The sequence below is a fragment of the Medicago truncatula genome, chromosome 7 (assembly GCF_003473485.1).
Source record: "Medicago truncatula cultivar Jemalong A17 chromosome 7, MtrunA17r5.0-ANR, whole genome shotgun sequence".
NCBI classification, from domain to species: domain Eukaryota; kingdom Viridiplantae; phylum Streptophyta; class Magnoliopsida; order Fabales; family Fabaceae; genus Medicago; species Medicago truncatula.
Window position 1 is genome coordinate 12024951 of NC_053048.1, and position 27519 is coordinate 12052469.

Below are 27519 nucleotides of genomic sequence, written 5' to 3' on the forward strand. Positions count from 1 at the left end.
CTTTTGTAACGTTACTCATCATATAGTGGATCGGAGGGTTGCTCTCTCCCCCAGACTAGGTCAATTTGGACCGAACTGGGTCAACAAATTCTTTTGTGTTCTTCTCTCCTTTGTGTTCTTCTCGCAGTTGTTTTCTACTTTTGGCTTGTATTTAATTGTTCCATACACTTTGTTTTGGTTGCTTGATTATCTCTTGCTCCACACATCAAGTTGTTATTGGTGTGATTTTTCATCGAATTCGCAACAATTGGCGCCCACCGTGGGGCAAGGGTCAAAGGATAATTAAGTACCATGGGTTCAAAGTGGGATATTGAGAAGTTTACCGGAGATAACGATTTCGGGTTATGGAAAGTAAAGATGGAAGCGGTGTTAATACAGCAAAAGTGTGAGAAAGCTTTGAAGGGTGAAGGTTCGTTACCGGTCACGAGCGGAGAAGACCGAGATGGTGGACAAGGCCAGGAGTGCCATTGTCTTGTGCCTCGGGTATAAAGTTTCGAGAGAAGCAGCAAAGGAAACAACCGCGGCATCGATGTGGTCAAATTTTGAATATTTGTATATGACAAAGTCTTTGGCTCATCGGAAAGTCCTAAAGCAACAACTTTACTCATTCAAGATGGTAAAGTCAAAGGCTATCATGGAGCTACTTGTGGAGTTCAACAAAATCATTGGTGATTTGGAGAACATTAAGTTGCGTCTTGAGGATGCGGGTGCTCTGATGGTGTGGTGTTGTTTGGAGGATGAAGAAGGTGATGTGTCTCACCTTGGGATTGATGCCTAGTGGAGCGGTGGTCGTCTGGAGAGACGTTAAACACTCAACATCAGCCTGGAGAGGCGGTGGTAAGAATACTCATGATCTACCTGTTGAGGTGGAGTTTCAAGGTTGAAGACATAGTGGGATGTACGCATTTGCTAGTTGAGGTAGAGTACGCTCAGCGTGAGGTGGAGTTGAACACACCGGTAATGGTAAGACTATGGAGGACCTTGGGTGCTATGCTCTATGGTGAGCAAGGGATTTCTTCAGGAGATTGAAGAATGTATAGCACGGCTTGCGGGATTACTCTAAAAGAAGGCCAAGGGTGATTGGATGCAAGGTGATCTTCAAGGAAGCGGGAGATGTCCTGCGTTGAAGATGTTATGGTGAATGCTTGTGGGACTACCTAAAACTCCTAGTGTAGTTGGACTGCAAGGACTCTTCGAGAAGACGGAAGACGTTCCGATGGCTGAAGAGGTTAAGGTGAATGCTTGTGGAACTACCTAAAATTCCTAGTGTAGTTGGACTGCAAGGACCTTCGAGAAGGCGGAAGACATTCCGAGGGCTGAAGGGGTTAAGGTGTGCACTTGTGGAACTACCTAAAATGCCTTGAGTAGTTTGGACACAAGGATCTTCAAAAGGGCGGAAGGCATTCCGATGGTTGAAGAGGTCAGGGTGTAAACTTGTGGAGCTACTTGGTGTCGTGGGAAGCAAGGGAAAGAGCAGCATGGTGGTTGATGTTAAATTGGCATCATCACTAATTTAGAGTCAAGGTGGAGAATGTTGTAGTATGACTCAAAATTTGATGGATGGAGAATATTGTTGCTAAAAATATAAAAGATTTATTTCAAATATATTTTGTGCTGAAAATATATTTATGGACAATAAATATATTTTTGTATCGTATGAAGAACGATTTGATGCAAATATATTTTGAAAGGGAATATTATATTTTTGATGCAAATATTCTTTCACTGAAGGAGAAAAAAAAACGTATCTTCAGTGTGGTATTTGTTCCATATTTATGAGTTATACTTTTACTATAAATATAGACCTTGTATCAGGCTAAACTTTGAGAGAGATAGAGGGGTCTGAAACAAGGGGTTTAGAATGACAACAACAAAACTAGGGTTTGTATAGAGTTTGTCTCTTGGGAACAAACACTAGGGTTTTGAGGGTTGATTCACCTTGGGAAACACTATTAGGATTGAGTCTCTTGGTTACGGGAAGAGGCTGGGACTTTGGGTAGAATTAGGCGGGAGACTTATTCTTGTAACCCATTGATTTCTCTTTTGTAACGTTACTCATCATATAGTGGATCGGAGGGTTGCTCTCTCCCCCAGACTAGGTCAATTTGGACCGAACTGGGTCAACAAATTCTTTTGTGTTCTTCTCTCCTTTGTGTTCTTCTCGCAGTTGTTTTCTACTTTTGGCTTGTATTTAATTGTTCCATACACTTTGTTTTGGTTGCTTGATTATCTCTTGCTCCACACATCAAGTTGTTATTGGTGTGATTTTTCATCGAATTCGCAACAATTGGCGCCCACCGTGGGGCAAGCGTCAAAGGATAATTAAGTACCATGGGTTCAAAGTGGGATATTGAGAAGTTTACCGGAGATAACGATTTCGGGTTATGGAAAGTAAAGATGGAAGCGGTGTTAATACAGCAAAAGTGTGAGAAAGCTTTGAAGGGTGAAGGTTCGTTACCGGTCACGAGCGGAGAAGACCGAGATGGTGGACAAGGCCAGGAGTGCCATTGTCTTGTGCCTCGGGTATAAAGTTTCGAGAGAAGCAGCAAAGGAAACAACCGCGGCATCGATGTGGTCAAATTTTGAATATTTGTATATGACAAAGTCTTTGGCTCATCGGAAAGTCCTAAAGCAACAACTTTACTCATTCAAGATGGTAAAGTCAAAGGCTATCATGGAGCTACTTGTGGAGTTCAACAAAATCATTGGTGATTTGGAGAACATTAAGTTGCGTCTTGAGGATGCGGGTGTTCTGATGGTGTGGTGTTGTTTGGAGGATGAAGAAGGTGATGTGTCTCACCTTGGGATTGATGCCTAGTGGAGCGGTGGTCGTCTGGAGAGACGTTAAACACTCAACATCAGCCTGGAGAGGCGGTGGTAAGAATACTCATGATCTACCTGTTGAGGTGGAGTTTCAAGGTTGAAGACATAGTGGGATGTACGCATTTGCTAGTTGAGGTAGAGTACGCTCAGCGTGAGGTGGAGTTGAACACACCGGTAATGGTAAGACTATGGAGGACCTTGGGTGCTATGCTCTATGGTGAGCAAGGGATTTCTTCAGGAGATTGAAGAATGTATAGCACGGCTTGCGGGATTACTCTAAAAGAAGGCCAAGGGTGATTGGATGCAAGGTGATCTTCAAGGAAGCGGGAGATGTCCTGCGTTGAAGATGTTATGGTGAATGCTTGTGGGACTACCTAAAACTCCTAGTGTAGTTGGACTGCAAGGACTCTTCGAGAAGACGGAAGACGTTCCGATGGCTGAAGAGGTTAAGGTGAATGCTTGTGGAACTACCTAAAATTCCTAGTGTAGTTGGACTGCAAGGACCTTCGAGAAGGCGGAAGACATTCCGAGGGCTGAAGGGGTTAAGGTGTGCACTTGTGGAACTACCTAAAATGCCTTGAGTAGTTTGGACACAAGGATCTTCAAAAGGGCGGAAGGCATTCCGATGGTTGAAGAGGTCAGGGTGTAAACTTGTGGAGCTACTTGGTGTCGTGGGAAGCAAGGGAAAGAGCAGCATGGTGGTTGATGTTAAATTGGCATCATCACTAATTTAGAGTCAAGGTGGAGAATGTTGTAGTATGACTCAAAATTTGATGGATGGAGAATATTGTTGCTAAAAATATAAAAGATTTATTTCAAATATATTTTGTGCTGAAAATATATTTATGGACAATAAATATATTTTTGTATCGTATGAAGAACGATTTGATGCAAATATATTTTGAAAGGGAATATTATATTTTTGATGCAAATATTCTTTCACTGAAGGAGAAAAAAAAACGTATCTTCAGTGTGGTATTTGTTCCATATTTATGAGTTATACTTTTACTATAAATATAGACCTTGTATCAGGCTAAACTTTGAGAGAGATAGAGGGGTCTGAAACAAGGGGTTTAGAATGACAACAACAAAACTAGGGTTTGTATAGAGTTTGTCTCTTGGGAACAAACACTAGGGTTTTGAGGGTTGATTCACCTTGGGAAACACTATTAGGATTGAGTCTCTTGGTTACGGGAAGAGGCTGGGACTTTGGGTAGAATTAGGCGGGAGACTTATTCTTGTAACCCATTGATTTCTCTTTTGTAACGTTACTCATCATATAGTGGATCGGAGGGTTGCTCTCTCCCCCAGACTAGGTCAATTTGGACCGAACTGGGTCAACAAATTCTTTTGTGTTCTTCTCTCCTTTGTGTTCTTCTCGCAGTTGTTTTCTACTTTTGGCTTGTATTTAATTGTTCCATACACTTTGTTTTGGTTGCTTGATTATCTCTTGCTCCACACATCAAGTTGTTATTGGTGTGATTTTTCATCGAATTCGCAACAATTGGCGCCCACCGTGGGGCAAGGGTCAAAGGATAATTAAGTACCATGGGTTCAAAGTGGGATATTGAGAAGTTTACCGGAGATAACGATTTCGGGTTATGGAAAGTAAAGATGGAAGCGGTGTTAATACAGCAAAAGTGTGAGAAAGCTTTGAAGGGTGAAGGTTCGTTACCGGTCACGAGCGGAGAAGACCGAGATGGTGGACAAGGCCAGGAGTGCCATTGTCTTGTGCCTCGGGTATAAAGTTTCGAGAGAAGCAGCAAAGGAAACAACCGCGGCATCGATGTGGTCAAATTTTGAATATTTGTATATGACAAAGTCTTTGGCTCATCGGAAAGTCCTAAAGCAACAACTTTACTCATTCAAGATGGTAAAGTCAAAGGCTATCATGGAGCTACTTGTGGAGTTCAACAAAATCATTGGTGATTTGGAGAACATTAAGTTGCGTCTTGAGGATGCGGGTGTTCTGATGGTGTGGTGTTGTTTGGAGGATGAAGAAGGTGATGTGTCTCACCTTGGGATTGATGCCTAGTGGAGCGGTGGTCGTCTGGAGAGACGTTAAACACTCAACATCAGCCTGGAGAGGCGGTGGTAAGAATACTCATGATCTACCTGTTGAGGTGGAGTTTCAAGGTTGAAGACATAGTGGGATGTACGCATTTGCTAGTTGAGGTAGAGTACGCTCAGCGTGAGGTGGAGTTGAACACACCGGTAATGGTAAGACTATGGAGGACCTTGGGTGCTATGCTCTATGGTGAGCAAGGGATTTCTTCAGGAGATTGAAGAATGTATAGCACGGCTTGCGGGATTACTCTAAAAGAAGGCCAAGGGTGATTGGATGCAAGGTGATCTTCAAGGAAGCGGGAGATGTCCTGCGTTGAAGATGTTATGGTGAATGCTTGTGGGACTACCTAAAACTCCTAGTGTAGTTGGACTGCAAGGACTCTTCGAGAAGACGGAAGACGTTCCGATGGCTGAAGAGGTTAAGGTGAATGCTTGTGGAACTACCTAAAATTCCTAGTGTAGTTGGACTGCAAGGACCTTCGAGAAGGCGGAAGACATTCCGAGGGCTGAAGGGGTTAAGGTGTGCACTTGTGGAACTACCTAAAATGCCTTGAGTAGTTTGGACACAAGGATCTTCAAAAGGGCGGAAGGCATTCCGATGGTTGAAGAGGTCAGGGTGTAAACTTGTGGAGCTACTTGGTGTCGTGGGAAGCAAGGGAAAGAGCAGCATGGTGGTTGATGTTAAATTGGCATCATCACTAATTTAGAGTCAAGGTGGAGAATGTTGTAGTATGACTCAAAATTTGATGGATGGAGAATATTGTTGCTAAAAATATAAAAGATTTATTTCAAATATATTTTGTGCTGAAAATATATTTATGGACAATAAATATATTTTTGTATCGTATGAAGAACGATTTGATGCAAATATATTTTGAAAGGGAATATTATATTTTTGATGCAAATATTCTTTCACTGAAGGAGAAAAAAAAACGTATCTTCAGTGTGGTATTTGTTCCATATTTATGAGTTATACTTTTACTATAAATATAGACCTTGTATCAGGCTAAACTTTGAGAGAGATAGAGGGGTCTGAAACAAGGGGTTTAGAATGACAACAACAAAACTAGGGTTTGTATAGAGTTTGTCTCTTGGGAACAAACACTAGGGTTTTGAGGGTTGATTCACCTTGGGAAACACTATTAGGATTGAGTCTCTTGGTTACGGGAAGAGGCTGGGACTTTGGGTAGAATTAGGCGGGAGACTTATTCTTGTAACCCATTGATTTCTCTTTTGTAACGTTACTCATCATATAGTGGATCGGAGGGTTGCTCTCTCCCCCAGACTAGGTCAATTTGGACCGAACTGGGTCAACAAATTCTTTTGTGTTCTTCTCTCCTTTGTGTTCTTCTCGCAGTTGTTTTCTACTTTTGGCTTGTATTTAATTGTTCCATACACTTTGTTTTGGTTGCTTGATTATCTCTTGCTCCACACATCAAGTTGTTATTGGTGTGATTTTTCATCGAATTCGCAACAATTGGCGCCCACCGTGGGGCAAGGGTCAAAGGATAATTAAGTACCATGGGTTCAAAGTGGGATATTGAGAAGTTTACCGGAGATAACGATTTCGGGTTATGGAAAGTAAAGATGGAAGCGGTGTTAATACAGCAAAAGTGTGAGAAAGCTTTGAAGGGTGAAGGTTCGTTACCGGTCACGAGCGGAGAAGACCGAGATGGTGGACAAGGCCAGGAGTGCCATTGTCTTGTGCCTCGGGTATAAAGTTTCGAGAGAAGCAGCAAAGGAAACAACCGCGGCATCGATGTGGTCAAATTTTGAATATTTGTATATGACAAAGTCTTTGGCTCATCGGAAAGTCCTAAAGCAACAACTTTACTCATTCAAGATGGTAAAGTCAAAGGCTATCATGGAGCTACTTGTGGAGTTCAACAAAATCATTGGTGATTTGGAGAACATTAAGTTGCGTCTTGAGGATGCGGGTGCTCTGATGGTGTGGTGTTGTTTGGAGGATGAAGAAGGTGATGTGTCTCACCTTGGGATTGATGCCTAGTGGAGCGGTGGTCGTCTGGAGAGACGTTAAACACTCAACATCAGCCTGGAGAGGCGGTGGTAAGAATACTCATGATCTACCTGTTGAGGTGGAGTTTCAAGGTTGAAGACATAGTGGGATGTACGCATTTGCTAGTTGAGGTAGAGTACGCTCAGCGTGAGGTGGAGTTGAACACACCGGTAATGGTAAGACTATGGAGGACCTTGGGTGCTATGCTCTATGGTGAGCAAGGGATTTCTTCAGGAGATTGAAGAATGTATAGCACGGCTTGCGGGATTACTCTAAAAGAAGGCCAAGGGTGATTGGATGCAAGGTGATCTTCAAGGAAGCGGGAGATGTCCTGCGTTGAAGATGTTATGGTGAATGCTTGTGGGACTACCTAAAACTCCTAGTGTAGTTGGACTGCAAGGACTCTTCGAGAAGACGGAAGACGTTCCGATGGCTGAAGAGGTTAAGGTGAATGCTTGTGGAACTACCTAAAATTCCTAGTGTAGTTGGACTGCAAGGACCTTCGAGAAGGCGGAAGACATTCCGAGGGCTGAAGGGGTTAAGGTGTGCACTTGTGGAACTACCTAAAATGCCTTGAGTAGTTTGGACACAAGGATCTTCAAAAGGGCGGAAGGCATTCCGATGGTTGAAGAGGTCAGGGTGTAAACTTGTGGAGCTACTTGGTGTAGTGGGAAGCAAGGGAAAGAGCAGCATGGTGGTTGATGTTAAATTGGCATCATCACTAATTTAGAGTCAAGGTGGAGAATGTTGTAGTATGACTCAAAATTTGATGGATGGAGAATATTGTTGCTAAAAATATAAAAGATTTATTTCAAATATATTTTGTGCTGAAAATATATTTATGGACAATAAATATATTTTTGTATCGTATGAAGAACGATTTGATGCAAATATATTTTGAAAGGGAATATTATATTTTTGATGCAAATATTCTTTCACTGAAGGAGAAAAAAAAACGTATCTTCAGTGTGGTATTTGTTCCAAATTTATGAGTTATACTTTTACTATAAATATAGACCTTGTATCAGGCTAAACTTTGAGAGAGATAGAGGGGGCTGAAACAAGGGGTTTAGAATGACAACAACAAAACTAGGGTTTGTATAGAGTTTGTCTCTTGGGAACAAACACTAGGGTTTTGAGGGTTGATTCACCTTGGGAAACACTATTAGGATTGAGTCTCTTGGTTACGGGAAGAGGCTGGGACTTTGGGTAGAATTAGGTGGGAGACTTATTCTTGTAACCCATTGATTTCTCTTTTGTAACGTTACTCATCATATAGTGGATCGAAGGGTTGCTCTCTCCCCCAGACTAGGTCAATTTGGACCGAACTGGGTCAACAAATTCTTTTGTGTTCTTCTCTCCTTTGTGTTCTTCTCGCCGTTGTTTTCTACTTTTGGCTTGTATTTAATTGTTCCATACACTTTGTTTTGGTTGTTTGATTATCTCTTGCTCCACACATCAAGTTGTTATTGGTGTGATTTTTCATCGAATTCGCAACAAAATCCAATTGCACCATAAGGGGGAGAAACCGAATTGATGTAGCACACACAAAAGGAAATTCTAATCCAATGTGTCGAAAGCTTTTCAAATATCAATTTTAAGGGCCAAATTGCCGCTTGTCTAGAAGATTAATAGCTTTCGAAGCAATGATATAATCAGAAATATGCTTATCCCGGATAAACCTACGCTGATTTTCAGATATAATCTGAGTTGTAGCAATAGCTAATATGTCTGCCAAAATATTAGTAATAATTTTAAACTGGAAGTTCGAGAAAGCAATAGGCCGAAAGTCACCCATGGAAGACGCGTCTTTCACCTGCAGAATGAGCACAATAATATTATAATTAAGATTGGGAAGAATAATACCAATTTGGAAAAGACAGAAAGGATAACATCCGAGGCAGCAATTGTCCAGAAAAATTGGTAGAAATAACCCCCAAACCCATCCGGCCCGGGAGCTCCATCCAGATTCAAATAAAAAACATCATTTTTAACCTCTTCTGCCAGTGGAATGGTGGTCAACATATTATTATCCACCTCAATTGCAAGGTTAGGAATAACCTCCGCTATCATTGAATTTGTAGTAGTGCAGGCGTTCTGACCTTCGATAATACTACGAAAACGATCCATGAGATGATTCTCAATAGCACCGGGAGTCACTACAACATCATTTCCATCTTGCAGCATCGTGATTTGCTTAGTGGCTGACTTGATCTTAGCAACACGATGGAAGTAGGAAATGTTCCTATCCCCATGAATAAAGCTATTGTTGCAATCAGATCACCCTCTGCTGACTCGTGTCTGGCGCAATAACAGTTTCAGCCTGCACAACCTGAGGAAATGGTGCCATAGTTTTATCCGAAGCTTCGTTAACTGGGCCTCACTATCATGTCGGTCACATTATGTAAGGTAAAATGAAATGTGTTATCTGATATGGATGGAACGGTTTCAAGGGGCTGCACATACTGAATGTTCTGTGCGGTATCAGCATTAGTAATGGGAGAAACCTGCTGAGAATGCTGGACAAACAAATTAATAGATTTCCACTTCAATTAAAATAATTAGATCAATAAGAAAATTAGATAAACTTTCAAAATGTTTAGGCAGATTTTTCATCATAACTTTCGCAATGTGGATTTGGAGAAAAGACCACAAGTCCACAACAGTTGTTATACCGAACCAAACGTTAGATATCTATCATCCCCAACATTTAATTAAACTACAATGTCATTCATACGCGCATAAAGTTAGCCTCATTGCAATGTCCTTGATAGCTTAATAAACACACATGAAGCATATTACACAACCAAACAATAATACAAGCTAGTTTCAATCTAGTTGTATAATTTATTGACGATGTCCTTCTGGCAGAGGAACAACTGTGTGGAAGGGCACTGTCCTTTGAGGTAGAGACCCATCTTCTTCGTCATCATCAAATTCCAACACATAACTGTTCCAATCACCGCGTAGAGTAAGCAATCATAAGATAGTTATCTCTTTTTTTATCATGTTTCTAAGAGTAATTTCATAATTTCATTCTTAAAAAATTAGCCGAGGGATACATCAGTTCCTGAAAATGTAAAAATTCTATCCTGATATGTAAAATTCTTAAGTTAGTCGTATTGATCCCTAGACTTTGGGCACATTAGCATCTGAGAAGTTCTAATTAGTAAGATTCTACAATTTCATTATAAAGTGATGGCAAATAATTTTATCACTTGGAAACTTATATGACCCTAATGACATCCTACTTCAATTGTCTTTATGTTAATGTCGACAACATCATTCAGAGGTAAGAGCTAACTTGTGTTTCCTTCTATAAATTTATAGAGATTCGGTAAATCATCTTAAAGCATCAACCAATTAATTCCTAATCACTTAAGAATCGAAGAAAATATGCGTGAATTCAACACTTTTCCATTTGATGTCATGTGAGGAATGATATTTAGAACTAAAAATGGGTTTGATCAAGCCTAAAGAAATTATACTTACTCATCTGTCTTCCTCTGCACAATAGTGATATGATAGAGATCAGCACAAAACATGCACAACACAAAAATTGGTTAGTAACATGTCGGAGTCATCGAACTTACACGGCATGGATTAATAATAGACTACAAATTCATGGAAGCAAGGAAAAATTAACAAGTGATTGCACCCTATGAAGGAAAATAGAGAATTATTACCCTGCGATGGCCTTGAACAACTGTTGCTTTATAAAGTGCAGTAGTTCCTGGATAAACTGCCAAGACATGTTTTCCAGGTGGGAAATCTTGGGCACTTGAAGGATCATTACTCTTAGGGAAAGGAATGATATTTCCCATTGGAAGCTTGTACTGTCTGAATGACGCAAAAAGAACCGAAAAAATAAGCACAAACCATTCAAATGTAGTACAATACTTAACAATTTCCCAGCTGTTCAAAAATAAAATGCAAGTAGAGTGGATGAAATAAAAGAATGTTTCGGATGCAATTTGTGATTGAAAAGTATAACTCAGTTCTAGAGAGGAAATTTCACTGCACAATTGACCTAACGTCAAGTGTTGGTTGATTCATGTGACTAAACTCCAACTACTGCGAAATGTTTATAAATGTGGCGGAAAAAAATATTGATGCAAAACTTAAGCAGAAACTGAAGCAAGGGAAGCCAATAATACAACCATTGTAAAATATTAAACATAATAAATTACGAAATAGGTTTACCTTTGGCCACTGTTATCTTCATCATCACCAGGTTCCTCATCAAGTACTTCAAATCTGTAAAATCATTTAACCGACGAATTATTAGAATAACAAAAAGGACAATCACAAGATTCATGTCCAAACAGCTACTGTTTTTCCATCGATAATGACCTTACACGAGCAACGACAACTTATACAATGAACAAACTGAAGTAACTTACCAATATAATACTTTGCATTATAATACCTAATCACTTCAAAGCATCAATTGGTATGTGTTGTACAGATTTTTCCTAATGTTAGCACCAAGTTACACCAAAAGTTGCTAGTTTTGGATCTTACACTCCTACCCCCTTACTTTTTCTGTTGTTCTTACACCTCTACAGTCTACACCTTTCCCAAATTATTGTGAACAGATTTTATTTATAACTTGAAGTAAATAATTGAACATTTATATACAGAATCTATACTTACTCCATTAATTTCTTATCAAAATTAATCACTTCTACAACAAACCAGTCGTCCCTAACCCTAGCTGCTACCTAAAAAGTGAAAGCCAAAAGATATTAAACTACGCACACATGCAATATACTCTTCACAGAGAAAAATGAACTTTATCTGTAAAAAACTTTACACTGATTTGTATTTTATGAAACTTAAAAGGGAAATACAAACCTTTTCACCCTTAAGATTGGCACAAGCCTTAAGTTGATTTCGCATACTCGGAGTTAACCTTGAAATGTGCTCTATTTTCACTCGTTTCCTTTTCTTCTCATTGCCTTCTGTAGCCGAAGAACTGTTAGCAAAAATAACATCTAATTAGCCTTCACAAAAGTATAAACGTTAACAACAAAATGAAAACAAACATTGTCTAGGGACAAAAGTATTTCATAAACCATTCCCACATGTATTTTGATATCCGGTTATGATAACTAATGTTCCAGGTACTAGTTAAGAAAACGAAAAAAAAAAAAAAAAAGTTTTGCAATGAAAACAACATTGTCTACACTTTTAAATATTTGATTATACAAGTTCCAAAAACAATTACTATACTTGTTTTTTTTAACTAGTGTCTAGGGACACTCGTTTGAGGAAATTTTTGGTCTAAATCCTCCCTTCTTTTTATCTAGATATATTTAGCATGTTTTAATAAAACAAAAATATTTGAAGTGAAAATCAAATTTCAGACAAACCAAATCTTCTTCGTGGTTGTCCTTGCAGTCGGTGGGTGGCGGAGGCACATTAGGGCTTGTGTTGGAGCTGAAAGTTTTAATTTCTACTATGGGAGAAATTATTAAATTACCTTATGACCCACCCTCTTCTCTATCTCAAGTTACCATTACTATGAAATATGTAGATAATTATTTTGGGATTTTATGGTATATAATTTAATTATTTGATAGTCAACTTTATGTTTAATATTTATTAAAACCAAATTTTGTATGTACATATTAAAGTTTATTTTGGTAGTCCACCAAAACTTTATTTTATTTTATTGAGATTTTATGGTATATAATTTAATTTTTTTATAATCAACTTTATGTTTAATGTTTATTAAAACTAAATTTTGTATGTATATATTAAAGTTTATTTTGGTAGTCCATCAAAACTTTATTTTATTTTATTGAGTTTTTATGGTATATAATTTAATATTTTGGACCCTTCAAAAAAAAAAATTTAATTTTTTGATAGTTAACTTTGTGTTTAATGTTTATTAAACATACTCTCTCAAAAAAAAAAATGTTTATTAAACATAAATTTTGCGTGTGTGTGTATATTAGAGCTTATTTTTATGGTCCACCAACACTTTTTTGTTCTGCCTTCGCAGCTACTTAGGATCTCGGAATAAGCAAAGACATCAAGTTGGCATATCAATATAGTGGAAAGAGCTACGACCAAAAACAAAATGAAGAATTGTATATAAGAGGCCAATGTCACATCACATTTGTATTTCAATATCATCCAAGTGCTACCTGTTACTCTAATCATAATGTTGAGATTCCACATCGGCTAAAAATCTAACCTAAACAATTATTATTAGGCCTGTGTAGTTCCTTCTTATTTTACAAGCGGGTTTTGTGGATCGGAGTTAGACTCCGCCAAAATTCAAAAAATTGATAAGTGTATCTTGGTTATTCTTAAAACATGTGAAAGAAAATTAAATGTTTAGGAGTTACTAAATAGACGTGCTTTGCTCGAGTATACAACATTTTCAGGTTTGCTAGTGAGTTATCTTCAGGCTTCTCAACCACTTTAGGAGCTACATCGAAATAAGAAGAAATAAACAACAAACAATTTCAAAGACATATATACATTAATATAAAAATTAAAAATAAAAACTGATTATTGATCTTGATTCTATAATATCGAAAAAAGCTCCCAATGATATACTTACACAAAACTTTAACCTTCAACGTTGATATGCCAAAGGTTGAAAGCTATAGCAAGTGATCTTTAAAATTTAACTATTGTCTAACAATAACATTCAGTGCATAATTTTCTTAAAATCACTTCATGGATTGTCATCAATTTCATGTTTGAGAGAGTTCAAGAGAAACAGACAGATGAAATATTTAAAGACTTTGAGGCAGTGTGTTTAAATCCTAACCACAAAGATAAAAGAGTGGCGTTGTTTCAATCATAATCACTAAAAACACATGGTCAAAATATCAGGTTGCAAGTTAATTTGTCAATGTCGACCTTGACTTTGTTGCACTGTTGATACACTTTGCTGGAAGAAATCGACTGGGCGACTGTGAAGCAAAAGATGCTCTTAATCGAATCTGAGATCTCAAGGAGGAGCACACTCCCACGTCCAAAGTCAATACCACCAAATCAACCTAAGTGGATTAAGATGCTCTTAAATCTATCAATAAAACTGCATGGTGAAAAAATAATGTTATCTACTTGGAAAATGTAAAGAAAAAATAAAATGAAATCTGTTTTCTTTTGTTATCTGCCAATTTAAATTTCTTGAAACAAAAATTTGTTACTTATGATAATGGTTTTACCAAAAATTGAAATTCTATATATAAGATGAGTGACATTGTTGAAAATTTAAAATGCACAAAAAAAAATTGTTGAAAAAAAAACTATAAATGTTCAAAAAAAGAAAAAGTGAAAGATAAGAATGTAAAAAAGTAGAAATTTATTGGTGGATTAAATTGGGAGAGGAATGGGAGAAAAATTCAAAAATTTCACTTTTTAAATTTAATTATATTACTTTCAAAGGACACATATAAAAGAAGGAGAGAGTAATAAAGAAGATAAATGTGTTCTTAAAATGAAAATTAAGGTCCCATAGCAATGTAATTAAGTGAGGAAGGGTGTTTAGGTGTTTTTAGAATTAGTAGTAATTCCTCAAAATAATGGCAAGTCTAAAAAATGAATTAGTTAAAGAAGTATAATACGATGATAAGAGGAGATATGGAGGGATACTTTATGATGAGTGGTGATACATGTACATCCATAGGTGGCATACACACTTAAACCTCCACATAAACATGTGACACGTGTCCTGGACCCCACAAACACTTTGTCTCTCTTCTCTTTCATCCATCTCTCTCCTCTAGAATATGTGGGGGTGTATGAGTGGTATGGAAATATGAGTGGTCTACCAATCATTTTCCCTTTATGATGGATGATGATAACAAAGGTAATTCCTTAAAGTAGTAGAAGATTAAAATAAACGAAGAATGTGGTGTATCAGTTAAGATAAATGACAAAGTGAATGGGAAATGCTAAAGTGAGTTTAGGCCTTATTTACGATGTGGAATCTTCATGAGGTTATATATATATATATATATATATATATATATATGGGGATTTGCTAGAACACACCCACTAATTTTTATGTGGAGTGTTTTAGCAAGCTACACCTTAAATTTATTTAACTACTTTTTAGTTATAACTTGCTAAAACACACCTTCTAAAAAATAAGTGGGTGTATCCTAGCAAATGCATATAAGAGTTGCTAACATACGTCCACTTATTTTTTAGAATGTGTGTTTTAGCAACATTCACATTAAGGTGTATTTAACAACTTTTTAATTATATCTTTGCTAAAATACACCTTAATAAAAACTAGTGGGTGTATCCTAACAAACCTATATATATATATATATATATATATGGCATATAAAACAAGACGATTTTTATTGTGAGAGGTGAGAGGACTAAAATATAACCCTTGGATTAATATTAACGGATCAGATCGAATATGTAGAAATCTCTCTCCTTGTTGTACGTTATCATTTTTCTTTCTCAGCTTCTCCCTTCCAATCCTCGACCCCCTTCTTTCACCGCTTCATCACATCGCAACTCACAGTAGTGACATCGACCCACTTCTTGGCTTCTTCTGTTGCTTATCTCAGTGCCATCGTTAGGAGACTCAAGACAATTAGATGATTTTCCAAAATTATTCCACCATTTCAATTAGGGATTCAACTATCCTTCTTTTTCAATTCTTCATGTTTCTCATTTGTGTTTAAGCAATTGTTACAGGTTTCGATTTACAATTGCACGCTGAAATATAACTAAATCCTTAACTATGTTTAAAAGATTAATATCATACAAATTCTATCCCAGCTTCTCTGTGATAATTTTTTGATTCATTCTCCTGTGGTTCGATTCCAAAACTGTGATTTAAAAAAAAGATTAAAATATGGTTTTGGTCCCTGCAAATATGCCTCGTTTTGGTTTTCGTCCCTATAAAAATATTTTGTTGTTTTTGGTCCTTCCAAATATGCCTCATTTTGGTTTTGGTCCCTAGCTCCACTTTTGTGATGATTTGCACACGTGGCACATGATGACTGAACCCATTTATTAGAGAAATAGTCCCTGCAAAATCTTTTGATTTTGAAAAAGGTCCCTGCAAAATATTTTGTTTTTGAAAATAGTCCCTGTAGGGACTAAAACAAAATATTTTTCAGGGACCAAAAATAACAAATTTTTTTTACAGGGACTAAAACCAAAATGAAGCATATTTGCAGGGACCAAAACCATATTTTAGCCTAAAAAAAATAGTGTTAATACGAAATAATATAGAAGAGAAATTAGATGGAGATGGAAAAAGAGAAGACTGCAATTTTCGCTTTGTGATACAAGGCGCAGAAGGGAAAAGCTGAAACATACTATGCTACAATTATAAAAGATAAGTACCACCGTAAGTCTCATCTCTCACAATAAAAACTCCTATATGTCCTATATATATATATATATATATATATATATATATATATATATATATATATATATATATATATATATATATAAACACACACAATGTTGAATTTTAAAGTGTTGAATTTTGCTGATGACACTGAGTAATGATGAGATAATATTGTTATATGATGTTGTATAATGATGAGATGAATGCTACTTATGATGAAGAGTAATGATGAGACATATTTTGTTTATGATCGTTGAAATATGAAGAGATGATTCTTGTTTATAATAATGAGTTTGATGTTGGGGAGTCCGGGGAGCGTTGTAATGCCCTCTTTGTTTATTTGATTATTTTTATAGAGTTTAGAGTCTATTATATGATTTATATATGATTATGTGATGTGTGTTATTTTATTTAAGAGACCTTATTTTATTATTTAATAGAATAAGATTTGAAAATAAAATAAATATTGAGATGAGGGGTTGTTTTAAGAATTTAGAGAGTTTTGTGGGAAAAAGAGGAAATAAGATAAAATAGATGGGAAGAGATAAATAGGAGAAAATAGGTTTAGAAAAGTTTTCACGTACAACCAGTTTTGGAGAAAAGGGAGAACAAGAGGAGAGAAGAACCAAGAGGGAGCTGCTGATCGATTTTGTTAAGGTAAGGGTGGGACTAACATTCAATCTTCTTAAGCCTATAATTCTGATGATTAGATTTAACATGTGTAGGTTTAGTTTTTGAAAGTTGGAAATTAGGTTAAAAGTGATCAATTGAGGATTAGATGATGGAAACTTGTAGAATTGATGTAGAAAGTGTTTACAGACCTTAGATAATCCATAGGGTGATGTTTAGAATCAGTTTTAAGCTTAGAACCATGTGATTAGGTGGATTTTCGTAAAAATCTGCCTTCTGCCCGAGCCAGAATTCATCGCTCGCCCTGGCGAGGGATGATCCTCGCCTCGCGAGTGATGAACTTCATCGCTCGCCTCGCGAGCAATCCCTTTCGCCTCGCGAGTAGCACCTTGTAGCTCGCCATAGCGAGTTGATCAGTGAGTCAACCTAATTTTGTGATTTAACTCCTTTAGTCGAGTTTTAGATGATTTTGAGTGCCTGAACATGTATAAGAATGATTAGGCAAGTTTTTAGATTGAAATTGAACCTGGGGAAGTTAAAAATGGGATTTTTAGGTGAAAAAAGTCAAGTTCCCGAGAGCACCCAATTTTAGTTCGCCAAGGCGATTAGCCTTTTTCCTGAACTCGCCATAGCGAGTAGAGTGGCTCGCCTCGCGAGCTGCATAGAGTCAGACAACCTTGTTTAGGGTTTTGCGATCTTTGTCGTACGAGATGTTATGAGTCGACCCTTGGGGTAGGAATGGAGGTTGATTATAGTACTGTTTATGTTCAGTGAGTCTAATATAATATGATTTGAGGTTGTTAGTAATGTGATATATTTGTATATGCATTATGTGAATTATATAAGATGTTTAAGTTGATGTTGAAAATATTATTTGATATTGTTATATCTTGAGATGATTATGTGCTGCCATGTTGTTGTAAATTAATTAAGTTGCATGAGTCGGTCAAGATGTAAGATGTTGTTTCAAATTATTGGAGTTATATAAGATGTCGATGTTTCTAAGATGTAAGTTGTTGAGTCCATGCATACTCATTCATGTTGGGGGCTTGATGCCCTGGAGCCTTTGCTCAATTAAGTTAAGGGCTTGATGCCCTGGGAGTATATTAATGCTCAAATAAGTTGAGGACTTGATGTCGTGGATTGATACCACATGCATGATTAAGAAGAAAAGTTGCATAGTCAAGTCGAAGTTGCATTGTCGAGTCAAGTTGTTAAGTTGTTACATTTTAATGAAGTATTTAATGAAGAATTATTATACGATGAATTGATAATGTTTATATTGTTAAATATAATTGATGAATTATATGCTTAATATTATTGTTTGTGAAATCTCACCCCTTCTGCTTGGAAATGTTGCTCTTTGTATGGGTAACTTGCAGGTGAACGAGACTAAGTTGTTGTTAGTTGCTGTTGTGAGTGGTTTCCTTCTCACGTGTGTCTTATGTGCTCTGATACGTAACGGGATGGGAACTTTGTTGAATGCTTTTCTATTCGTTACGTATTACTTTGTGAATTTTCATGATTAAGTTGTTGATTGGGTATTTATGAGATTTTATGATGAGGCCTTCGTGCCAAAGACTGTTTTAAATGTTAAATAAATTCCGCTGCGAAATATTAAATATTATGTTATTGAATTTTGAAGGATAAATTGTTATTTATTCCGTTTATGATTTTTAAGAAAAGAAGTGTGACATTCCGTTTATGTGGATTTACTCTGATTATTTATATGAAATTTTTATGTTGGAAAAACGGGGTGTTACATTTGGTATCAGAGCAGGTTGGTCCGTCTGGCCAAGTAGATGAGTCGTGTCTTGTTGAGTAACGGTTGTAGTACTGTCTTATGTTGTTTCGAATGTTGTTTGTTGTGTAGAGAACTAAGAATGATTGGAAGAAACGACGCTGCGATTGCTGCTGCATTGGAAGCTGTGGGGCAACAGCCTAATGCTAACATTGGAAGCAGTGATTGATAAGCTACAGGTTGTATGCGATTTTCCAGAAGTTTTTCCTGATGAAATTCCTGATGTGCCTCCAGAAAGAGAAGTTGAATTTTCGATTGACCTTGTTCCGGGTACGAAGCCTGTGTCTATGACACCTTATCGTATGTCGGCTTCTGAGTTGGCTGAGCAGAAGAAACAATTAGAAGATTTGCTTGATAAAATGTTTGTAAGACCAAGTGTTTCACCGTGGGGAGCGCCGATATTGCTAGTTAAGAAGAAAGATGGTAGCATGAGGTTATGCATTGATTATCGACAGTTGAACAAAGTAACGATAAAGAATAGGTATCCACTTCCAAGAATTGATGACTTGATGGATCAGTTAGTGGGTGCTCGTGTGTTTAGCAAGATTAATTTGAGATCGGGTTGTGGTTGTGTTCATCGATGATATTTTGATATACTCCAAGTCTGAGGGAGAACATGCTGAGCATTTGAAGATTGTTTTGCAAGTGTTGAAAGAGAAGAAGTTATATGTTAAATTGTCTAAGTGTGAATTCTGGTTGAAAGAGGTAAGTTTTCTTGGCCATGTTATTTCTGGTAGTGGTATTGCAGTAGATCCATCTAAAGTTGATGCAGTATCGCAATGGGAGACTCCTAAGTCGGTTACAGAGATTAGAAACTTTTTGGGTTTGGCTGGTTATTACCGAAGATTTATAGAAGGATTTTTCAAGTTGGCACTTCCGTTAACTCAGTTGACTTGTAAAGGTAAAGCCTTTGTGTGGGATGTTCAGTGTGAGAACAGTTTTAGTGAATTGAAGAAGCGGTTGACGACGGCTCCGATTTTGATTTTACCAAAGTCCGATGAACCTTTCGTGGTGTATTGTGATGCGTCCAAGTTGGGTTTAGGTGGTGTGCTTATGCAAGATGGCAAAGTAGTAGCTTATGCATCAAGACAGTTGGGGATTCATGAACGAAATTACCCTATGCATGATTTAGAGTTAGCTGCAGTGGTTTTTGTACTTAAAATATGGAGACATTACTTGTATGGTTCGAGATTTGAAGTGTTCAGCGATCACAAGAGTTTGAAATATCTATTTGATCAGAAGGAATTGAATATGAGACAACGAAGGTGGCTCGAATTTTTGAAAGACTATGATTTTGGGTTGAACTATCATCCAGGTAAAGCTAATGTTGTTGCAGATGCCTTAAGTAGGAAGATGTTGCATATGTCCGCTATGATGGTAAAAGAAATTGAATTGCTTGAACAATTTAGAGATTTGAGCTTAGTCTGCGAGTTGTCACCTCAGAGTGTGAAACTGGGAATGCTGAAGATTGATAGTGAATTTCTGAAAAGTATTAAAGAAGCGCAGAAAATTGATGTTAAGTTTGTGGACTTGTTGATTGCTAGTAATCAGACTGAAGATAGTGATTTTAAAATCGATGATCAAGGCGTGGTGAGATTTCGAGGCAGAATTTGTATTCCTGACGATGATGAGATGAAGAAGATGATTCTTGAAGAGAGTCATAGAAGTAGCTTGAGTATTCACCCGGGAGCTACGAAGATGTATCATGATTTGAAGAAGTTGTTTTGGTGGTCTGGATTGAAACGTGATGTGGCACAGTTTGTGTATTCCTGTTTGATTTGTCAGAAGTCGAAAGTTGAGCATTAGAAACCTGCAGGGTTGATGACACCTTTAGATGTACCAGAGTGGAAATGGGATAGCATATCCATGGATTTTGTGACGAGTTTGCCGAATACTCCGAAAGGGAATGACGCGATTTGGGTGATTGTTGATAGATTGACGAAGTCGGCTCATTTCATTCCGATAAATATCAGTTTTCTTGTGTCTCAGTTGGCGGAAATTTACATCCGCGATATTGTGAAGCTGCATGGTGTTCCTTCGAGCATTGTATCAGATAGAGATCCAAGGTTTACTTCTAGATTTTGGAGGAGTTTGCAAGAGGCTTTAGGTTCTAAGTTGAGGTTGAGTTCGGCGTATCATCTGCAGACAGATGGTTAGTCGGAAAAAACGATTCAGTCATTGGAAGATTTGTTGAGAGTTTGTGTACTTGAGCAAGGAGAAACTTGGGATAGTCATCTTCCATTGATAGAGTTCACGTACAATAACAGTTATCATTCTAGTATTGGAATGGCACCATTTAAGGCTTTGTGTGGAAGAAGGTGCAGAACTTCGTTGTGTTGATTTGAGTCAGGTGAGAGTGTGGTTTTAGGACCGGAAATTGTTCAACAAACTACTGAGAAGGTTAAGATGATTCAAGAAATGATGAAAACGTCGTAGAGTCGACAAAAGAGTTATCATGATAAGCGTAGGAAAGACCTTGAGTTTCAAGAAGGAGATCATGTATTTTAAGCTGCATGAGTCGGTCAAGATGTAAGATGTTGTTCCAAATTATTGGAGTTATATAAGATGTCGATGTTTCTAAGATGTAAGATGTTGAGTCCATGCATACTCATTCATGTTGGGATCTAGATGCCTTGGAGCCTTTGCTCAATTAAGTTGAGGGCTTGATGCCCTAGGAGTATATTAATGCTCAAATAAGTTGAGGGCTTGATGCCCTGGATTGGTACCACATGCATGATTAAGAAGAAAAGTTGCATAGTCAAGTCGAAGTTGCATTGTCGAGTCAAGTTGTTAAGTTGTTACATTTTAATGAATTATTTAATGAAGAATTATTATATGATGAATTAATAATGTTATGTTGTTAAATATAATTGATGAATCATATGCTTCGTATGGGTAACTTGCAGGTGAACGAGACTAAGTTGTTGTTAGTTGTTGTTGTGAGTGGTTTCCATCTCACGTGTGTTTTAGTTGCTCTGATATGTAATGGGATGTGAACTTTGTTGCATGCTTTTCTATTCCTTAAGTATTACTTTGTGAATTTTCATGATTAAGTTTTTGATTGGATATTTATGAGATTTTATGATGAGGCCTTCGTGCCAAAGACTGTTTTAGATGTTAAATAAATTCCGCTGCAAAGTATTAAATATTATGTTGTTGAATTTTGAAGGATAAATTGTTATTTATTCCGTTTATGATTTTTAAGAAAAGAAGTGTGACATTCCGTTTATGTGGATTCACTCTGATTATTTATATGAAATTTTTATATTGGGAAAACGGGGTGTTACAAGCGCCGGGAGGGACAATGGGTGAAACGTCCATGACCAATAAGAGACTTAGATGTCACATCTCCATCAAAAACCTTAAGGCATTACGTATATGGGTCTCCTTTATTATATATCCAATGTTTCCTGTAAAAGCCCGTTTTTCGTTAAAATTATTTTAATTATTTATTATGTGTGTTTATATGTGCTTGTGTGTGACTATTTGTCTCTGTGTGTATTTTATTCGGGATTAGTGGATTTTGGTTTAAGAAGGGTATTTTAGTCATTTTTAGACTCAGGGATATTTTGATCATTTGGTAAGCAAGGGTAAATTAGTCATTTTATTAAGAGGGTTATTTTTTGTGTTTTAAGTGGGAATAGTTATTTCCCTAAAAAAAAAAGTGGGAATAGTTATTTTTACTAAGTTACTAGTGAGTTGGAGTAATTATTTAGAGACAGTAATTATTCGATATTTTAACGGTTTAAGTGAGTAGTAACTTTGGTGAATTAGTTGGTAAGAATATTGAGCCCATTATGACAATTAGAAACCTAGCCCAATTAAAAGGTGGTATATAAGCATAACTCTTGTGAGAATTAGGTTAAGCTTTCATTATTTCATTTCACAAAAACATAAGAGGTAGAGAGAGAAAGTGGATCAAGAGGATAGAAGAGGAAGCTAGAGAGAGAGCTTAGGGTTTGAAGATCTAGGAGCTAAAATGAAGTCAAGGTAAGGATTCTTGAAGACTAGAGGTAAGAGGGATGTTTCCTTTCATCAATTAAGTCATAATCTTCTATTTTCAATTATGGGATTAAGTGATTTTGTGTTAATTGTGACTTTTGTGATTTTTGAATGATGAAATTCGTGCTCCTAATTCAAGTGAATTTGTGGATATGATAAACTTCATGAAATTGTTGTGTTATGCGCTTAAACTTCATAGTTGTTGTTGTTGATAAGTTGTTTTGATGATTTTCTTATTGATTGAGTGAAAATCATGAATTGGTGAGTGATTGTTGTTGAAATATGTTTGAACTCACTTCATGAATATTTGTTTATGTTTGTATGTTGATGTGGTTTGAATTGGTGTGGTTGTTTATGGAGTTTGAATGAAAAATGAGAAAATTGAGGGTTTTGGTGAAAAATGAACATAATGATGATTTTGGAGAATATTGATGTTATGATTTCATGTTTGTCGTTGTTTTGATTGTCTTTTGATGTATATAAACTAATGTACAAGTTTTGGAAACGAACTTGGGTCAAAGGGGATCATAAACGAGGATTTTGGGTGAAAATTGGAGAGTTCCCGAGAGGGAACAACCAAGAACAGGAGCCCTGTTATGGTGTAACTTGCTAAGTGAGTTGTAGCTCGTTGTGGCGAGTTGGGTGTTCCGGGCACTCGGGGGGTCGATCCGGACTGTTTCGAACCGATTCTTTTAATGTATTTAACTGTTGTCAAGCTTTTTAAACCTTTGGAAACATCAAATGAATTGGATTGAACTTGATTTTGTGAATCGAAGCAATACTTTTGAAAAATGTTCAAGAACGCGGATTTTCTTAAAATCGTATTTCTCAAGGGAAAAGTGTGGAGTTAAGGTTGTTTGCTATAAGATTGATTTTTAAAAATGATTGTGGATGGTTTACTTAACCTTTAACTTAGTTTTGCTTTGGAATTGGAATTCTTTGGAAAATGGTAAAATGATACGAACATAGTGAAATTTTGGAATTAATCGGAATTGGCCTATGATACGTATATGTATATGCTACTGCACTCATATGTGAATTGTGTATGTACTTGGTTGAGGGATTTGAACTTGGTTACTTTGATTTTGGTGGAATAATCGGAAGATGTTAGTTTTTATAAACATAGACGAACTTTGTCAAATTAATACTTTATGGTCAATGACTTGTAAGAGGCTTTGAATTCATGTTAGTATGATAGAATGAGAATGAATTAATGATATTTGGTTGTTTAATTTGATGAATGTCGTGATGTGGTTAATTGTCCGTATTTTATGAAAGATGTGATTTTGAAACTTTGTGTTCTCTAAGAGTATTGTTGTTGATGATGATTATGATGATGATGATGATTTATGTTGATGAATTCTTACATACAAATTGGCAACGACTTTGATGATGTAAGCATGTATTGAAAAATGTTGATGTTGATTGGTGACTAATTGTTTTTGAACATATGCATTGATTGAGTCATATGTCCATGCATTCATAAATATTGAGTCGGATGTTATATCCATATTGGTGACGATGAATACTTTGTATTCATATTGGCGATGACTGAATGCTTTGCATTCATATTGGCGATGATTAATGATACATATGTATCTTGAGGTGACGACCTTGGTGATGACTGGTCCCACATGCATATAGAGTTGGGTCATAGGCACATTGCATAACTTGACAGGTGTCATACTTGATTATGTGACTGGTGGAAAATTGCATTGGTGAATTGTATACTAAGTGAATTGTATACTTGGTGAATATGTGAAGATGTGAAAATGTGCTTGCGTTTTATTATACTTGTAAGTTTGATGAATATTATTGTTGTTGAGTTGTTTAAATCATTAGAAACTAATTATGTCGTTTACTTTCACTTGATTATGTTTTAATTATGAAATGTGAACTAACCCCCAGTGGTCGTTTGGTTGACCGCCTACCTTATTCGTATGGATGGCTAGATGGCGTGCAGGACTAGTTTGCTTTAGCTTGGTGAGTTGCTAGAGGTTACCTTTGGAGCTACTTCGTTTTTCTTTTGGAGTCTTAGAGTCGGGCTTTGATTTTAGGGGTGTCTGTCGGTTTACTTACATTCATGTCTTGTTGAGATTTTATATTTGGTGTTGTGTTGAGATTTATATGACATGGCTACTTTGGAGATGTTTTATTTTAACTAATGATGAGATGTTATTATTATTTCGTTGGGATTTGAGAAAATTATTTATGCATGTTGAACTTATAGAAGAAGTAGCATATAAATCCTTTGCACGATTTATATTATTTGCGTAATTTATTGCTTTAAGGGTTTAGGGTGTTACATTTCCTCCATTCCTAGTTGATGTGGGACATAATCATTCACACTTGAATCCCAACAATCTCCCCCTCAAGTATGAGTCACCCACATCACTAGCCTGATCCACGCTAGGATCCCGCTCCCCACCGAGCCTAACCAGGGTTCTGATACCAGTTGTTGGGGAGTCCAGGGAGCGCCGAGAGTAACAATGAGCCAAATTCCTAGACCAATAAGAGACTTAGATGCCACATCTCCACCCAAAACCTTAAGGTATTATGTATATGGGTCCCCTCTCTTATATATTCAATGTTTCCTCCATTCCTAGTTGATGTGGGACATAATCACTCACACTTGAATCCCAACATTTGATGGGATAGATCCCATTGTGGTGTGAATTTCTGATGATGTGTTATTGTGTAGTATTTAGTGAATCTTTCCTCATGCATCATATCATATTTGGGAAAATGATGAGTGTATGTTCAGTAATATAACTTTGACATACAATAAATGATGAGTAGAAATGGTATTACATGCATCTACATATAAATGGTGATATTTGAACTTGGAGTGTGTGCTGTGAAATCATGTGTAAATGATGATGTATAAATTGATGAGGAATTATAATGATGTTCACAAATGATGACGTTTGCATGTGATTATTATTTTGATGTTATTCATGTGCTCTAATTATACGTTATGAATTGTATTCTCACCCCTCTGTTGCTGTTGTTGTTGTGTGTATGTGGAGTCTGTACTCGTTGGGTACAAATACACAGGTTGATGAGCTCTAGTTGCACGCCTATTAGAAGGTGGAAATGGAAGCTTTTCGTTATAATTTTATTAGTGAAAAGTTATGTAGTCGAATTACGTGCTTTGATATGTAACACTAGGGTCGAGGTTGTCATTTTGATTATGTATTTTGGAGTTAAAGTTTTGGATTTTGTACTTATTTATTGTTGTTGAAAACTTAATTTGTTTCTTTGGAAATTGATGAGCTATCTGGCTGCTAAACTTATGAATTTTGCTTTGTGAAATGATGAAATGTTGAGCATGTGTAACACCTGTTTTATTTGAATATATTTTTATTTAATAAATTAAGGTCAAGGTCTTATGGTGTTACATACTTGGTATCAGAGTAGATCGATCCATTCGGCCTAGGTTTATAACTTTGTTATGTCCTTTTTGCGAAACACCATAAATGCCTAACTCTTAAATAATTGTCTGATTCTGGTGATGCAGATAAGAAAAGGTTAGAGGTAGAAATGATCAGGCAATTACCGAAGCCTTTGTAGCGATGACATAAACAATGGCTCAGGCGAATGAGGCGTTATAAGGGGCGCATCAACATCACCAGAGAGATAACGACGAGTTCTGAGTACAGCGGAAGTTCCAGAAGAACAACTCGCCTACTTTCAAAGGAAGGTACGATCCTAAGGGTGCTCATATTTACTCCAAGCGATTGAGAGAATTTACAGGATGATGGTGTGCACTAATGCATATAAGGTTTTTTTTTGGACTCATATGCTTGTGGAGGAGGCTAAATATTGGTGGGAGAATACTTGCCAGAGGTTGGAGGCAGTAGGTACTGAGATCACTAAGGAAGTCTTCGGTAATGAACTTTTGGGGAAGTACTTTCTAGATGATGTTCGTAACAAGAAAGAGATTGAATTCCTTAAGTTGAAGCAAGGGAGTATGTCGGTGGTTGATTATGCAGTAAAGTTTGAGGAGTTGTCCAGGTTCTGTCCTCATTACACGACATTGGGGGATGAAGTTTCCAAGTGTGTGGAATTTTAGAATGGGCTATGCTCGAAGATTAAGTAGTTTATTGACTAGTAGAAGATCCGCCAGATTTCGATATTGGTTAATAAGTGTAGGATTTACGAGCAGGATAGCCAGACTTGATCTAATCATTACAAAATTTCTAGTGAGAATAAGAGTAAGAACCAGAGTCGCGGTAAGTCATATGGTGTTCCAGATGATACGGGGAAACAAAAGTTCCAACAAAAAGATGCAAGTGAGACGGAAACAAGTGGGAGAGACACTCGTGCTCGTCTGAAATGTTTTAACTATGGTTTTGTAGGTCACTTGTGCATGTTAATGCAAGAGTATAGAGCTGAAATGCTTCAAGTGTGGAGGGCATGGTCCCCATGCTGCGGAGTGTAAAAATGTTGTTAAATGCTACAACTGCAGGGGCGGACCTGTTTGAGGCTAGGTGTGGCTATTGCCACACCAGCCCAGCCCATACTTTTTATTTTTTATTTTTTATACAGAGCATATATTATATAGTATATATGTTCTAATTCAAAACAAAACGAGAAGAATGATTTGGTCTAGTGGCAAGCCGTTTTTGCTATAACCTTGATGTCCCTAGTTCAACACCCATCATTGGTGTTTTTTTTCTTCTTCTTTTCATTCTTATAATATAAATAGAGAAATGATAGTTGAACAACACTTTTAGAAAACTTTTGTGACAACTCTCTCTCATATATTTCATTATACTTTTATTCTCTCTCTTCATTTTTCTCTCTCTATTATTATTGTCCAAT

The 27519-nt window shown here is 36.8% G+C and overlaps 1 protein-coding gene across 1 annotated transcript; it reads right to left on the reverse strand.

The window, feature by feature from the left end:
• Positions 1-9465: 9465 nt before the first annotated feature.
• On the reverse strand, positions 9466-13335 carry LOC25497895 (SAGA-associated factor 29 homolog B). Its single transcript, XM_039827415.1, has 7 exons — positions 13280-13335; positions 11765-11885; positions 11564-11631; positions 11111-11164; positions 10594-10747; positions 10400-10413; positions 9466-9857 (listed from the first exon to the last, which is right to left on the reverse strand). The coding sequence occupies exons 1-7, from the start codon at positions 13297-13299 to the stop codon at positions 9755-9757; spliced, it is 534 nt and encodes a 177-aa protein (XP_039683349.1). The 5' UTR covers positions 13300-13335; the 3' UTR covers positions 9466-9754.
• Between the last annotated feature and the right edge of the window lie 14184 nt (positions 13336-27519).